This window comes from Diadema antillarum, unplaced genomic scaffold (genome assembly GCF_040938485.1).
Source record: "Diadema antillarum isolate AM-2024a unplaced genomic scaffold, OU_Dant_1.0 scf00000015, whole genome shotgun sequence".
Taxonomy (NCBI): Eukaryota; Metazoa; Echinodermata; class Echinoidea; order Diadematoida; family Diadematidae; genus Diadema; species Diadema antillarum.
In genome coordinates this window covers 2,191,685-2,209,807 of record NW_027270904.1, presented here as the reverse complement: position 1 = coordinate 2,209,807, position 18,123 = coordinate 2,191,685, and the positions used below count along the sequence as shown (strand labels likewise).

Sequence of the window (18,123 nt, the reverse complement as noted above, 5' to 3'; positions counted from 1 at the left end):
AAAGCGAAGAGAGAAGAGACCGGTTAGTTCCCTATACCTGATATCAGGTGACATGAATGAAAAACATGCTCGTGTACTTTTGCTGCTCTCGTCCGGTAATTTGTGGGAATCCCCCCCCCCCCCCCCCCCCCCCCCTCTTCGGACGAATAAAGACAAAGAGAGTAAAACAGAAATAACGATACACAGCCTGTCCAACAGATCGACAGACATAATAATGGACATACAGATAGAAAGGATAAATGGCTTGAAAGGTGGATAGATAGATAGATAGATAGTAAAGATAGACAGACGAATAGCGAAACAGATAGGTGGGTGGATAGATAGAGATGGATAGATAGGCCTACATGTAGGCCTAGATAGCAATGTACATAGATAGATAGATACATACATACATACATACATATACATACATACATACATATATAGAGATAGATAGATAGATAGATAGATAGATAGGTACATAGATAAATAGATAGATAGATAGATTAGATAGATAGATAGGTACATAGATAGATAGATAGATAGATAGATTAGATAGATAGATAGGTACATACAAATGTAGATAGATAGATAGATAGATAGATAGATAAATAGATAGATAGATATATAGATAGATAGGTACATAGATAGATAGATTAGATAGATAGATAGAGAGAGAGACAGAGAGAGATAGGTTCATAGATAAATTGATAGATAGATAGATAGGTCCATAGATAGATAGATAGATAGATAGATAGAAAGATATGGATAAATACATGTAGGCCTAAATAGCAAGGTACATAGATAAATAGATAGATAGACAGATAGATAGATAGATACATACATACATTGTACATATATACATACATACATACATACATACATATATTAGATAGAAAGATAGATAGAAAGATAGATAGAAAGATAGATAGATAGATAGATAGATAGATAGATAGATAGATATAAGACAGAGATAGACAGAAAGATAGGTAGACTTGATAGATACATGCAGATGGATTGGTTGATAATGCAAAATAGACAAAATTGTTTTCTTATTACTGGATGTGTCTATACGTGAACATCATGAGAGAGAAGGAGGGAGAGAGAGAGGGGGGGGGGAGACGGGGAGGGGAGAGGGCGGAGGAGATAACGAAGAAAATAACACAATGTATTTGCAGATGTTAATTCATATTATCTGTATTTCCGTACGAATTAGTTATGTTTCAACATTCACACATGCACATTGGCACACACTGCCTCAATAGTTTTCTCCGTGCTCCTATTATCCTGCTACTAGTCTCTCTTCCACCTCCCTGCTAGTATGTATCTGTCTGTCTGTCTGTCTGTCTGTCTGTCTGTCAGTTTGTCTGTCTGTTTCTCTCGCTCTCTTTCTATCATTCTCTTTTGGTATCTGCCGCAATCGCCATGTTTCCTCGCGGCAAATTCCGATGGATTTACCTACGAGGGTCGGGTCGCCGTGTGGAGTAAAACCACAGCAACAGGCGCTCAATCAAAACCCACTACCTACAATACTTGTCACAGGCGGGACTAGGGAATTAAGAATCCGTCCTCAGCTTTTCCACGTATTTTTTCATTGGAGAAGCTCAGAAGACATCGCGGCGGGCAATGACTCAACGCTTCTCATTTCTCCTTTAGTGACTCCGATTCCAATTCCAAATTCCAAATTCCAAAGTCCAATTTCAAAATAATTTGTTTATTTCTTTATAAAGGAGAGAGTAATTGTACACAAAATCAGCAATATATTCATATAAATTCCAAATATCAAAATCATAAGCAGAGGAAAAGGATATTGTCGCAAAGCACTAGGCTTCATAATGACAATTTCCAAATCATTATAGAAATGTCAAATGAACTGCCTGATGCATCCTTGAAAACTCGGTAAGACAATTACTGAGATGAAAACAAATGCAGGGTCTGTACGTTTTCATCATCTTAAAGGCATAATTTACCATTTGCAGATAAAACAAAACCCAGCATTAGTGCTTTAAAATAGTTCTAACGTGTGAGTTAGATAGAAAAAAAAACACTGTAAAAATGTGAATCTGTGTTATTGATGTTAAGTATTTCTAGATACGCAAAATGTAAACAATAGTTATAATGAAAAAGTTTCCAGACTAAACCGTCTACAGTTATGGTTTATTAAGAAAAATAGTGATATCTCCTTATATTGTAGGCTTTATTGCAAAAATCTGATATGGTAGGATGTTTTGTGAAAGAACAGAGCTCCATATATGTATCAGATGTGATATCTTAAAAAAAATAAATCACTGATCCCAAAGGTACACTGAACCTTTAAGAAAATAATAATGATATGAACAATATCTATTTTGCAAGTTTATTCAATTTTATATAGAAAGCCCATTCTACCCTTGATATCTTTCCATCTGTTTTGATTTGATTCAAAGTGTAATGAAAATAATGAATCTATGCAGCGACTGCAAAGAAAGTTACAGTGGTCAGATAGACAATAACACACACAAAAAAAATAGCAAAGTAAATGGAGGAATGGTGAAGGAATGAAGAAATGGCCAAGGAAATACGGAATCAGTGGCATAGTGGATAAGACTCCCGACTCCCAATCGGAGGACCCGAGTTCGATCCCCGCCCAGTGCTTGGACAATACGTTTTTACCCACCCACCTCCCTCTCGACCCAGGTGTATAAATGGATATACCTGGCAACGATAGGGTAATGATATGGCAGGGCCCTCTGGTAGAGCAGTGACAACACTGAAGAGGCTACCCTGGGTAAATAAGACCTTATTATCATATTATACGAAAATATGATTGATAACGATATTAGAAAATGACGACGTCCAAAAGTAAATTCAATTCAATTCAATTCAACTTTATTTTCACTTCCATCAAAACATAATTAGACAAGGTACATAAATATGAAAATGAGAAGTAGATGCGATTACATCTTTGTTATCGCAAAGTCAGTCATGCCGAGCTCTTCGATAGCTCTTGGACTCCGGAAAAGTTGTGGTTTATTCTTTACATGTAAAACTTTCACGGCACTCATACAAATGTGTTTATGTTTTTCAATGTTGTCTTTGACTGAGTACTTTTAATTGAAAAGAACTTTCTCCAAGGGACAGAGCTTCCTGCAGACGTTTTTTTTTTTTTTTTTTTTTTTTTTTTTTTTGATGATGGTGTATGTTAGTCAGTGTGTAAAGTTTTTAGCAAGGGTAGACTGTCATGAAAAAAAGGGTTAGCAACAGAGACTATGCCTGGTATCAGCCCCATATCTCACCTCAGAAACAGTTCTTCGTCTGACCACATATTATTGCCTGAGCTCATCATCGAACATGATCACTAATGATACTCCTCAGCAAGGAAAGAATTCATTAGAACGTCTCCCGTTATAGTATACCTTTGTCTAGGAAGTGATTTAAAAATGTTCGAGTTATGACATTGATGCATATGTGTAGGTCAGTTGAATCAGAAAACATCCTACCACATAACAATTTCGCAATAAAGCCTAGAATATAAGGAGACACCACTATTTTTCTCAATAAACCATAATTGGGATATTAACGGTTTATTCTAGAAGCAATTTTATTATAACTATTGTTCACATTTTGTGCATCTAACGATACTTAACATCGATTATACTGATCAACATTTTTACATTGCAAGTTTCTATCCCTAACTCACATTTTAGAACTCTTCTGACGTACTAATGCTTGATTTTTGTTTAATCTGCAAATGGTAAATAATGCCTTTAAAGTAGTGCAAGTATTAATCTTGGTTATCAAATCTTATTTTGCGCCTTCTTTCGTAAAATGTCCGGCGAAATAAATACCTTCTAGGTTTGACCATGGAGCCAGTAAAAATATAAAGTGTTGTTAATAGTACCTACTTGGTTTGACATCATCTCCGTGCAATAATAAGCTCAGGGACAAACTTCAAACCATATTAACTCGGACAATGTCGGATTCTTCTACCAGGAACATAATCTATTACCAAAATATCATATCTCTGTGTTTTGAAGTGACAACTATAGATGCACGTACAAAAGAAAAAGAATACGGCTTGCAATTTATTCATGACTTTGCGATGAAGTTACACGGCATGAGCAAAATGTTCTCTGCTCCTTCGAAGAATTTCTGCGAGGATTGCTCTCTGTTGACCGCATACAGTTGTCGACATATATCACCGAAGAGACAACTTAACTAACTTATCGGGAAGACCGCGACATATACGAGAAGATGGGACTATAAAGAGGCCCCGAACGACTCAATTTAACGTTCTCTTGTGGGACATATCCACCAAAACATGTTAATTAAAATTCCTTTGTTGCGAACGCCTGAATAAGTCCCGCGCTCGTTCTTTATATGGGGATTTACATGGTTTTTGTGTTGAGTTCGGGAAGAATGAATAGAGGAGCCTCTATGAAAGCACATCTCGACAAGGTATCAGCTTGGTAAAAAGAGAAAGGGGTCTGATGCTCAGTTACAGAAGACACAAGAGGGTAGCTTAAAGAAGGTGAACAGGCATTTGTGGGGTATAGCACACCATCTATGAACAGCTTAAAAAGCAGGCGATACGTATCATTGTAGAAGGAGGAAGGAGTTAGAAAAGAGAGCCGCTTGTGGCGCTTTGAGCAAGACAGCTCGGAGGACGGCATTCATTCTCGAGATCCTCCCCGTCTTTGACTCACGTTAAAAGCATTCAAACGTTGCGGTCCGTGTTTCCCTTTCAGAAGCTCTTCGCGAGAGTTTTCTTTAAAATCTACTTCGACGTCCCGAACTCAACAAAAAGTCTGAGGAGGGACACAAAAAAGGTCGCAAACTACTGTCGAGACACACACGGAAGGCGGGGAGATATGTAAAAGGATCGTTTCATCGGCTGAGGCCGATAATGGGTTGTCTATTTTGCGCTCCGGTTGCTTGATGAATAGTAACGTAACTTACCCCGGTTTAGACCTTTTGTGTGTGTGGTCTATGAGTGAAAATGAAAGAGTAACGAGATAATAACATTCGATCGCTGGAGCCTCAACAATAAGGAGCTGAACAAGGAAAGGGTTCCCTCTCCACCCATTCCGAGTTAGCAAAAGGGAATGCTCTTTTATCTGCGGGTTGGCATAGACGCGGCAGTACAAACTTCGTACATTCCGATCATTAGCCGGTCATTTTGCATATTCTAGGTGTTACATACGTGAACTCAGTTTCTTTGAACATAGACACAAGAGGAGCATTCCAACTCGTATAACTAGCATGACTAGGAAGCCTTGTTTCCATGAGATAAGGATTAGCTAGGGATTTACCAGTATTTGACCAACTTTCAATATTCACATTCTAATGCAGACAAGAAACATAACAAGATGGATCTCACCAGTAAAATCGGATGATTTGAAAGGAAGATAAGATCATCCGTGGTCATCACAGACGAAGTGAAATATAAGCATCTTGATGATTATCTTTATTCTATTTATTATTTTCTTTTGAATTGGTAAATCTCTTTATGATTCTTTGTTTTTTTCTGTGCCCGGAGTGATGCTTTTTCTACATGAATTGTCATTGAGTGCACACATCATTCTAGTCTTTCACAAATACACAATTATTGTCTCTTTATGATACTTGGAAATATACGTTCGTATATTTCTTCACTTATTTTCTGAGACAAAATAATGGAGGTTGATTCCATTGTAAAATGAAAAGAACTGTTAGATTTCTGACGTTTTAGTACGTATTTCTCCTCAAATGACGTATAGCGGTCAAGTGATGAGAGACACGAGATCAAGATAATTGTCCTGTCGGTTTCTTTGATCGCAACGATTTAATTCAAAGCATTTTCTTTTTCTTCAGTCTGTTCCAAATTCGTCTTTTCATATCGCACCGTGTGGCTTAAAATACAAAGCTTCATTGCTACCGCATGCTGTAATTTAACAAAGTTAATGAACAGTTGGCTATTGGTTAGTTTTTTTCTTATATGTATTATTAACTTATTTGTACTCTTTACTCATGCATTTTCTTTTTCATTCATCCATTCATTCATGAAAACATTCAGACCATTCAGCCGAGTAAAGTTTTGTTCAAGCCCAATAGCTATTATACTTATACCTGCTTAACAAGGATATTATCTTTTAACGATCACAGGACACTTCTTTTCAAAGACAATGCATACAAAGCAAGAAAAAACATTTGTATTTTTGTTGCCAAAAGCACCAAGAGATCGAGCTGTAATATGGCCCTTGTCCATGTTGTCATGTTCATGTAAAATTCTAGTCCATGATGAGTTAACTGTAACTATACCATGCACTTGAATGCCTTGTAAGTTGACGTCGAAAATGTGATAGAGAAGAGTGGTGAAATGATCCGTTATATTATGTTTAAAACTCAACCAGTGACTCCTCCTCCTCTCCCACCACCACCACCACCAACCCCCCCCCCCTTATCTTGCCGCAGGAAGGCAACCTTGCAAAGAGCTTTGTACCTTACAGGGTCTTTAGTTTTGCAGTCGATATCCGATGCGTTGTTGTCACTTTCCTCTTGTACATATTACACTCCACCATTTTTCTCTGTTGGCAACATTTTTCTACACATTATCAATGATGGCTTCGAGGAGATTGTTCACTACAAGCCTTGCTTTTCAGCTTCCCCTACATTATCAACATTTTAGTAAAATAATATCATGTATATTAGCTTCATAGCTTATTATGTGATTATGCTGTGTTTTGATTATATTCATGATGATAATTAGTTTATGGTGTTCCTTTACTCAGTGTAGTTTCTTCAGTGTTGACACAGTTCTACCAGAAGGCCCTGCCATTATTACCATGCTTGCATTGCCAGGTAGTCATTTATCATACACCTGCATGGGTCGAGAGGGACGCAGTGGGTAAAAAATCTTGTCCAAGGACGTAAGCTCTGGGCTGGATTCGAACTCTGGTCCTCCGATTGGGAGTCAGGATTCTTATCCACTATAAATATGCCCCAGTGCTTCCGAGTAGTACTTATTATGCTTATTGCTTTTTTAGCATGATATGGTTTTTTTTTCACGCTTACATTCTTTGTTGAAAATTAGAATGAATAAATGAAATGAAATGAAATGATATTGCGTACCTCGTTTTCATTTTCGTGGTCCCGGGTACACAAACTTCTGGCACATGGATCCATTGGATACAATCTCTGTCACAAGACATAATTTATGTGGGCTATAAATATAGGTTGAAGGTCTTGTTTACCTTTGGGAACAGTGATTTTAAAAATGTTCAAGATATCACATTTGATGCATATGTGTAGGTCTGTTGTATCACAAAACATCATACCATATAAAATTTTTGCAATAAAACCTAAAATATAAGGAGATATCAGTATTTTTCTAAATAAACCATAACTGTAGACGGTTTAGTCTGGAAACATTTTTATTATGATTATTGCTCACATTTTGTGTATTTAACAATACTTAACATCGCTTATAAAGATTCAAATTTTTACAGTGGTTGTTTCTATCCGTAACTCACATTTAAGAACTATTTTAAAGCACTGACGTTGGGTTTTTGTTTCATCTGCAAATGGTTAATCATGCCTGTAAGGGTTTCAGTAATATACCGCTGTTGGATTTAAGATTCTCGCGTTGTCATGGTTGTGTATGTTGAGCGGCCTGCGATTTAATACACCCCACTGCGGGAGTGAGGGAACCATGACGGGTTGATTCCAGAGACAAGATATGAGAACATGAATAGATTATTAGTTTTGCGGAGAGAATGCTTAATACCATGCCTGATTAAGCAGTATCGTGTATATGCAGCGCTTTAAAGGGGAAATCCAGTCCAAATATAAGTTTGTCTGATATAGAAGAGTAAAATATTACGAGTCCGACGTAAAATTTTGATGTTTCAGACTTCAATGACAAAGACATTGAATTTTCGTCATTTTTTCTACACGATCAATGGAAAATTGTGAGGTTATGAAATGGTTAGCTCACTCATTTGCATATTCAAATCCACGATACCAACTGCACAAGAACTGTTTTGCAGAAATTAGCAAAACTTCAAAATGTCATAACTTTCTTATTTTTCGTCCAATATCAGTCAAATTTTAACCCGTGAACTCGTAAGATATTACTCTTTTTCATCAGACTAACTTATATTTGGACTGAATTACCCCCTTTAAGTGCTGTGACGTCACGGTAATAGCAAATATACCAAATAGCTAACATTAGAGATTTTTATGTTACTTATAGGGAGTGACTTTTGAATTAATCTTCTCCGCGCTGACAAGGTCAATTAATCACTACGGGCTATGTGAAAAACAAAACAAAACTAAACTAAACACGAAGTTGATACGGGTCGACGCCTTTGTCCAATGTAAATCTTGCTGTACAGCACAAATCAACACCGCCCATTTGGGAATTAAACAAACACTGTCATAAATGACACTATAAATCCAATTCCAGTGTATTGATAACGAGGAAATGGCTGTCTCTTCGTTATGAACTATCGTTCAAACTGACGTGGTGCAGCAATCAATCATACATCGTAAACGCTTTGATCACCCTGAGCATGCGAGGTACCTAATTGGCCGATGTCGTTTTATAGGCGGTCTTTTGGGGTCTTCGGACTTGACTTCAACCACGCCCTCACCTTCCGGCCTATTTCGAGAGGACGGACTGTCCCTGGTCACACGTTATTGGAATAATTGGAGTGCAGAGATGGTTGTTTTATTTGAATGTAGGTAATTTCCTACTTTAACATTGTAGCTGCTATTTATCATCGTTAGAAAGCGCACCTCTACTTCTGAACGATTGGATAAAGCCGGCAGAGGTGTCATTGTTCTGACAAAGTGAACTAGTATTATCATAATCATGATATCAGATTTATTCTGCCAAACACCTCATCTGATAGCTTGGTCATGATTACGACAGATGTGTTCGTTTCGTGGAAGTCATAACCCTTTCCCGTGTGTTATTGTCCAACTTTGTTCTTGTTCGTTGTTTATGGATAGGTGTTGCATATAAAGTTCACGAGAACTTAGTGTAGATGGCGCTATTGATTATTACGGTGGAGCTGCAGCAGCTGTCTCATTTAAAGAGACGTTTAGACTTTTATTTCTCTACAAAAGGTACAGAGCTTTGGAGGGTACGGGAGACATAATTATCTTTCATAGAACAAAAGGAGAGGAAATTTACCCTGCCCCCTTTGGCTCGTGTTGTTTGTTTTTTTTGTTGTTGTTGTTGTTGTTGTTATTTCTAAAAGTAAGTAAGGGGGGAAGGTTTTTTTCGACCCTTTTTTGACCCTTCAGTGCACAGAAAAACCCATAGCATTGTACACACTGTCCACACTCCTTGGCAATGAAAAGGTAAAGAGGGTTTTTTATGTAGGTTTTGAATAAGTTTTTAGATAGATTTCAAAGTATTTTTAAAGCTTTTTTACTTAAAAGACAATTTTCATCCATTGACCGCCATATTTGTCTATTTATCTTCTGTAATAGTGTTGTAACGTGATACATTATGTACTCTGTTCTATAGCGCTAGGAAATGGGCATCTTTTTAGGTAGAATGAGCGCTTTATAAGAGTCTCTCTATTATTATTATTATTATTATTATTATTATTATTATTATTATTATTATTATTATTATTATTATTATTATTATTATTATCATCATCATTATTATCATTATTATTATTATAATGTTTGTGACATTTTATTGCGCATCCAAGCTGGATATTATGCATCATTCTATTTTCTATTGTATTTTTGTCATTGACAAATATGGAAATAAATCGAATGGATGAATGAATGAACGAATGAATGAATGAATGAATGAATGAAAAGAAGTTCTAGATATTAGAGAAGCTGAAAGAAATGATTTAAAGGGATCGTGCAGTTGTGGTTGAGACCTGATTTCAGGTTTCTTTACGGTGAGATAATGAGAAACCTCTTGTGAAATATGAAAGAGCATGTAATTCTATGAGGAATTCAACATTTATTTGATGAAAATTGGTTTTGAAATGGCTGAGATATCCAAAAAAGAGAGATTCTGATAAAGTGTGGGACCCACGCTTTATTACTATCGCTTTGTTTTACTTTGTTTTTTAATGCTTCAGTCATTCCAAACCCGATTTTCATCAAATAAAAATTCCTCTTAAAATGGTATGCTCTGTACCATATCATAAGTGTTTTCTTGATATCTCGCAAAAAGTTAAAAGCCCAATTCTCATCTCCACCAATACTGTATCATCCCTTTAACTTCCCATGCAAGGTAATGGTCATTATTTAAAAGAATATCGTTTTGAATTTATTGAGTTCGGAAGCATTAGACAAAACTTTAGAAGAAAAGATATTTTTGTCTAAAAATGTTTAAAATTATTTGTTTTAGCAGGTACATGTATTGGAAAAGTGCACAGAATTCCACGAGCGCAATCGAATCCTGATTGTAGCGATCGTTTTCCATACTACCTTTCATCTTTTCCTTCTTGTTCTTCTTGTCCTTCTTCTTCTTCTTCTTCTTCTTCTTCTTCTTCTTCTTCTTTCTTCTTTTCTTTCTTCCTGTTTTCTTATTCTCATTCTCCTCCACCATCTCCTCATGTTCCTAGTTTTGTTTTCCTCTCTTCTCTCCTAATTTTCTGTATTGCTCAACCATGGATGATTGAGACAACCTCCGCAACAGTTTTATTTCTATCGGTTGCGCAACGATCGGAACCTTACTACAGCCAACATAAATGCCCCGCAAGTTTCTGCAATGTAAAACCGGAACACCCCGACACTACTTTGGCGCAGCAAGTAAATGGAACACATCTTCTGTCACATGTGCACTCTTGTTTAATGGATTGTTTCATCTACGAACAAAGAATTAGAACAGAAGAAGATGTCGAAAAAGCAAAAACAGCGTACTAAAGGCAACGTTCGGGTAAGAATTGAGATGTACCGTCCCGTAGTAATCTAGCTCTATTATATACTCACTTGTCTTCTTGTGTAGTGATGTAGTCCCACGCGTAGAAAACGGTGTGAGTTATTGTCACGCAATAAAATCTAACGTTAGGCGACTTGAATGAGATAAATTTATCTAGATTTAGATAAATCACGAATCACACTACCCTGAATTACCTGTGATTAACTGATGATGACGCCCAGTAAGTCAGAGACTTGTAGAGAGCGATTCAACAGGCCCAACCCTGAGCCGGGTAGTGTCTGGTGGTGTGACTGTGAGTAGTGTGATCTGGATGTGAGTGGTAAATTTACTCTCTTTTTTGTGTGTGTGTGCACAGATGACTAGAATTTAGAAACCACTACCCATGGTAACGGTTATTATTAGGCCTAGATCATGCGATGCACGCACTCACAGTCCCACACACAATACATTGGCAAGTGGGAGAGAAGGGGGGGGGGGAGCGACATCTGTAATGCACTTGTCAATGTAATGACGCACCCCACTACCCCCGGACATGGGTGCGTCATGGTCATTTTTTGACTGACCACACGGGGTTTTTGACGCACCCCCACAGTCACTTTTTGACGGACCACACGGGGTTTTTGACGAACACCACAGTCACTTTTCTGACGGACAACACGGGGTTTTTGACGAACACCTAGGTCACTTTTTTGACGGACATCCTCGGTACATTTGACGCACCCCCGTAAAGTGAAAGGATTTTTGCATACGCTTTATTCAAGCAATTTCATTTTCTTTCGGTTCGTAAACACAATTTGTCAAAGTTTCGGCAAGTTTCCCTTACCCTAGCCCTGTTAAAGCACCGTACAGTCATTCACCGTACATCACTCTGCTGCTACGATATTCCGAATGTATGTGCATGCAATCCATAGTCACCTGGCCATACATATGACTTGTCTGCAGATAGATGCGCTGTATGTGCGCGGCCATTTCTAGTCCGGTTGAATGCAACACATGGACGATGTACGTTCGATGAGGAATAACGAGCACGCTGCTCACTTGCGAATATTGCAGAGCGTTAGCGAGCGAGTCGCGCACCACTAACACTGCACTCGACTTGCCTGCTACTGCAGGTACGCGCAGTACGCACCACGCAACGGTATACCAAAGATCGTATACGGAATTCCGTATACGATCTTTGATTTTACTATTTAGTACTGTGAGGTTGAAATTGTTATATCGCTAAACAGTCCGTCTGGCTTGAGATTGAGTATGCGTGATTTCATGAGTTTGTTGGAAAGAAAATGTGAGGAGAGAGGGTGGCTTTTAAATCATTTGCTTGCCAGATTCGGGCAAGCATTTTTTCCTCTTAGGCCTACTCCAAAACGCTTCCCGACTTTGATTTTCACTTGCCGCGGGAAAGCGCTCACTGTAAATTCGCTCACGGTACGTACGTGTATCCACGCATCCGGTACTGGTAGCGTGCAAAAATGCGTGCAGTTTTCCATAGCCAAGTGCATACCATGACGCACCCCTCGGTTCAGAACACTAGTAATGCGTGTTATTTTCCATAGCCAAGTGACGTACCATGACGCACCCCTCGGTCAAAAATTTGACGACAATGATGGGATTTTGACGCACCTCTCGGTCAAAAATTTGACGGACATAGCTGGTAAAATGACGCACACCTGGGTCACAAATTTGATGGACCAAACGAGGAAATGACGCACCCATGTCCGGGGGTAGTGGGGTGAGTCATTACATTGACAAGTGCATAATTCATAGGAAGTCTTGACAAGATGTCCTGCAACTGTTGCTTAGACGGGTTAGATGAATGATAAACAATTGGCATAAAGGTTTACTCGTGAAATAGGCCCCACCACTGCGTGTTCATAATCTAGTACTATGGTGGCTTGCCTGTTTACCGGTATACTGGTGAATTCAGCCCCACCGTGTGGCGTTCGTTCAATGCCATGGTACATTATACATAAGCATCCATGGGGCTTCCTTCCACATACTCATGAATGAGGCCCCACCAAATGGCATTTGCTCGAGATTGATACAGCGGCAGGTCCAATTTCAACAGCATAGCATCTTTCATCCTTAACCCTAACCCTAACCCTTTCTCTAGTTTGTTTCTTTCTCCCGTTTGTTTCTTTCTCCCTATCATTCTCGGAAAGACTTCTTAATGTCCCTCGACTAATTTAACTGTAAATACAACCCTAACCTAACCCTAAACCAATCCCTAACCCCAAACCTAACCTAGCCGTGCTTGCTATAAACACATGAATGCATGCGCACTATGGTGGGGCCTATTGCACGAGTTTGCCAAATTTTCTAAAGTCTTTTCAGTGTGTCTAATGTCATGGGAATTAATAATGTCATAAATGATGACAGTGACTTATATGTGGGGTAGGGTAGCATAACTCATAAAAATTGATGTGATGCTATCTTTTTTTTCAGTGGTGAATAATTAAGAAGAGTTAGTCATAAATGAGAGCATTTTGTTTTTATAATCTAGCTCTACACTTACAAAAGTAGAGTAGCAATACTTACTTTATTAGCCCACAAATTTCAGTCATTCCTTTTTTTTTTCAGTTTTGCAATGGTAGCCTTAGAAAGTCTACCCTTGCAACAAAACCAGTTGATCTTCTCTAAATAACCATACAAACAAATTTTCATACATGTGTACCTGTTATCCAACTCCCATGCAGCCATCAAGCAGCGGCCGAGCAGCAGAGCTCCTTGCCCGCGAAGGTGGGGGCCATGTGGGATTTGTGGGCTTCAGTTCTATGTCTGGAGATCTGGGCTATGTCCCAACGAGCATTGGGTTTGAGGATCAGGACACCGGCCTGGATGAGGAGTTCCGAATGGTGCTCCGTAAACTCAGCAAAAAAGATGTTGTGACAAAGTTAAAGGTAAATAATGCACAGTCTTTTGAATATTGGTAAGTCCGGAATGGAATCATAGTGTTATAAAAACAACAACAGAAACAACAAAGCATAATAACTGTTACATGAAGGTGCACTCCCCTGCATATACACCTACCCGGTATCATTAGATGATTTTGCCTTTTGTGTGCAGGCTTTCACCAAGTTTATTAAAAGCTGGCGTTTTCAAATGTGTGATTACTTGATTAGGATGTCATTGTAGCTTATTTTCATCACACATTGTTTTTTTACTTCAACCTGTATTGGTTCCAGGATATGACTGATAATACAGATTTAGTTTCCCTTCCATGACAACTTACCAATTACCACAAGCTATTTTGTTGTAGTCCTTGGTCCGCTCTGCCAAATATTTTGTCTTGAAATGAGACTACTGATGAGGCATCTGGATTGAATTACTATAGCAAGAGCCCAGCTGTCCTACAGTGTGAAGCACCATCCAATTGGTAACTTGTGACAGAAATTAATTGAGAACAAGGAGTATTTGTTGCATCTGCACAGTAAGGATTAGACTTGGCTAAATGTATCGTTCAGATTTGCTTCCAAGTAATTTTGATTTATCCTTTCGCACAGCTAAACAAAAGCTTGTGCGTATCTCTTTTGATCTGTGGCGATTTGATGTCTAACCACTTGGTCCATATTCTGCGATATCTCCCTTCTTATTTCTTCCTAATTATCACACTTTCTAAATTTGGAATTGAATTTGATGAACAGCTGAAATTATGATGAGCAATACACTTCTGTACAGCTGGGAGTCTCTTGTTTTCAGACATTTTACCACAAAGGAGATGATTGTTGATTACTCTGTCATTGATTCAAGTTGGCACTCACATGACCACATCAAGTATTCACTTTACAATACCCCTTGATACCATGCCTAAGCACTAATCTTAATCCAGGGCTGCACACTAACCCATTTTTTCTACTGTTTGTCCCTCTAGTCCAACTTGTCCAACTAGGATACTCTACCTAGTTTTTCTATTTTCACTGTTCCATTCTTGAAAAAAATTACTGGTCCGACTGTAATTTTTGCTGGTCCCGGACCGTCGGACTATTGCCAGTGTACAGCATTGCTTAATCTGTTTTCTTATTGTCTCCTTCCACTACAGTAAGACTTTCGCTTTTGTTGACCCTGTATATATTTGAAGAATATAGCAATCTTGTCATCAGTGACAACTGCCACATTTCTATGACAAAGTTGCTCTCAGCCAATCAGATGCAAGGATTTCAGTAGCTTGTCACATCTATGACAACTTGCCACTGATGACAAGTTTTATGAAACGGGCCCCGTAACTATTTTCTCACCCCAACCAGGCAATTCAAGAATTCCAGGGACTTTGCACCGAGAAAGATGAGGATGCTATCCTGTCTATGCTACCCCACTGGCCGAGACTCTACAATAGACTCTCTATGGTGAGTTTCACCTCAAGATGTTTAGAGACCCTGTAGTGTGGGGAAATATGGATGGTGCGATTGAATTGATCCTCGTTTGCTGACGGGTCCTATTTGTGGTTTTTAAAGGTACCCCAATGGGCGGCAAATGAAAATTGATTAAATCAGGCCAGCCATGTCTCACCACACTACCGAGTACTGTAAAAGTTTTTTGTTGTGTTGGAATTCAAATTCATGATTTTGTGCCACTAGAAACTAGTGTTAAAATAAAGACATGCAAATATTTCTGCTTGCCATGTGTTTCTGTCATTCATGTCTTGATTCAGTTGAATTTAAAACATGCAAAATTCATCTCGCTTGGCCAACCACGGAAAATAACTTACGCAAAAATATCAACTTTTACAGTATTCATGTTTCATGTGCTACTTAAGCTATGATGCTCCTCATCTTTGATAACAGAAGGGAATCCTGATGTTAGGGATTTGTGATGTTCATATCTATTGTCTGTTTGATGCCCCTATGCTAATAAGACCATATCACCGTATTCTTTCTTCATCTTCATCCCCATTATTGTACTTGGCTGGTAGTCTCCTTTTCTTCTGTTTTTCTTTCTCCTATCTCGGCTTCATCCTGTAACTTTTGCCTCCTTTTCCTTCTCATACCCTTGTCACTTCCCTGAGGATTGTATTTCGAATAGTGTGACCTGCCATGCTTGCATATAGTATTCTTGACCGATATTAGGATGTGCCAAAGTTGTGTCATTTTTCTAGTACCCACATGCATAGTAGGATGTAGAGACAAATCTTTTGAACAAAATAAGATATGGGAAAGAAGATGCAATGAAACTAGGCAAACCCATTCACAAAGAGCTTGCTCTGTGTCCCGTAGTTGAGCCAAGATGGGGTATGTTCCAAAATGTTTGAATATTTCTATGATCTTTCTACATTCATGCATTACATAATTGTATTTTATATAAGATTCGGCGTAATTGCAGTTTTGTCTGTAACACACAAAGTATAGTGTATAAAGTAATGAAATAACAACAACACCAAAGAAAATACCCCCCCCCCCCCCGAAAAAAAAAAGAGAGAAAAATCCCCCAAAACAACAAACATGGCCTGATAATATACTTTCAGGACCATGATAAGCGAGTGAGGGAAGCCACCCAGCAGATGTTCTGCAAGGTGGTCCAACGTGCGAGGCGGAACCTGGCCCCACACCTTCGGGCCATCATGGGGTGCTGGCTGATGGCGCAGAATGACCCCTACGCCCCTGCAGGATCAGCGGCTAGGGCTGCCTTCGCCACGGCCTTCCCCAGCGAAGAGAAGCGAGGCAATGCCATGGTCTTCTGCAGGGCAGAAATTCTTCAGGTGAGACAGTTGCTCCTTTTTATACTTTTAATGAGCCTGTCTTTGGTTTCTTGGTTTCTTTGCCTATTCTTCAAGGTGTAGAAGTCAATAATGATTGTAAAATGAAGTGATGTAGATGCCATATTTGACATAATACCATGTGAGAGGCTTGAGTTGAAATCATTGATTCCGAAGTAGGGTGAATATCACTATTTCATAAAGGCGCAGCCCTAAAGAAAATAGTGTAAATCTTGTCACCAAGGAATCCTTGATTTCACTGGTGGCATTCATGTGACACAATGTAGACCAATCACTGAACAGGATTTCATTAATGAGAGATTTAAACACAAACATTCATCTGAAGGGGAGTGAGGTCTATAAATTCCTCATATTTTGTGCTTATTTGCTAACAGACAAAGGTGTAAACATTGTGTTGGTAAGTTAGGAATTAGCCATGATTCATATCTGGGTCTCCCTTCCAAAACAACTGCATATAAAACACACATGTACAGATGATGCTTTGTATTCTACATTATTATGCTTTTACAGAGGTTTCCAAAAGCAGTTCAGTAAAGAAATTGAACGCACAAATTATTGCTGTGTTTTGATATTGTGAAAACTGCATTAGATATGATTTGCTCTGAAGCAGTGTCTGTTATTCCACCTGCAGCTCTACAAGGACAACTTGTTCAAGGAATCACCCACAACACTCAGCGATCCTAAGTAAGTATGGACTTCTTGTGACATTGTGTGTGTTATATTTGTCACTTAATAAAACAATAACAACAGCAAAGTCATAGTCAAATTGTATCTTTGATGCACTGTAGCTTTCTATTCAGTCAATAATTGCTAAATTGCTATGTACTTTCTATGCTGTATATGATTTGCTTGTATGATATTGCACGAATTCGGACTTGTAAGACGATTTTGTGAGTGGTTGAATTTGTGACCTTAAAGATGGTATACAGGGCATAAAAAATAGGACATGTGTTGCAGGAGGCAATATTGGCTGACTCACAAACTTGCGGGAGTACCAGGGTAACCATCAAGTAGCAAACTGCTGGGGTATCATCTGTTTGAGACATGTCAGCTTCAATATTTATATGATATTGGATGGCCTTGAGATTAATACAAGGAAATATTGGACGAGCTATGCACAAATATTGGACGAGTCGAAGAAGAGTCCAATATTTTGCTTAGCGAGTCCAATATTTCCTTGTATTAATCGAAAATAGGACATTCAATATCATCATTATTATCCTACAGAGGATTTTAGCAAAGAATGTTTTCACTTAGTCCTACCCTTTCTGTCTCCGACTCCGAGTGCTGTTCCTACTGTGTAGTGATCCTGACATGGGGTATGGTACATGTACACTCTTCAGTGCAAGTTAATCCACTTCAGTCTCTGATAAAACAGTGATCTATCATCCAAGGTAGCCGTCATGTTACTGTTAGACCGATATCTAGCTAATTTAGACCAGAATTAGATGTATTTGTATCCGAGATCTCAGAAACAATTCACGTCACATCTACCGTAGATCGTGAAAGATCGAATTAGGCTACTACTACCACAACTAGTCCTACTGTGCTGTAT

At 38.5% G+C, this 18,123-nt stretch overlaps 1 protein-coding gene across 1 annotated transcript in view; it reads left to right on the top strand.

Annotated features, from left to right (window-relative positions):
* Positions 1–10,816: 10,816 nt before the first annotated feature.
* The window catches only part of LOC139724447 (E3 ubiquitin-protein ligase listerin-like), a 59,994-nt gene continuing 52,687 nt past the window's right edge, over positions 10,817–18,123 (top strand). Inside the window, exons 1-5 of the mRNA XM_071635591.1 lie at positions 10,817–10,858; positions 13,555–13,758; positions 15,103–15,201; positions 16,317–16,550; positions 17,200–17,252. Of these exons, the coding sequence (XP_071491692.1) occupies positions 10,817–10,858; positions 13,555–13,758; positions 15,103–15,201; positions 16,317–16,550; positions 17,200–17,252 (632 nt within the window). The remainder of the gene's footprint in view (positions 10,859–13,554; positions 13,759–15,102; positions 15,202–16,316; positions 16,551–17,199; positions 17,253–18,123) is intronic.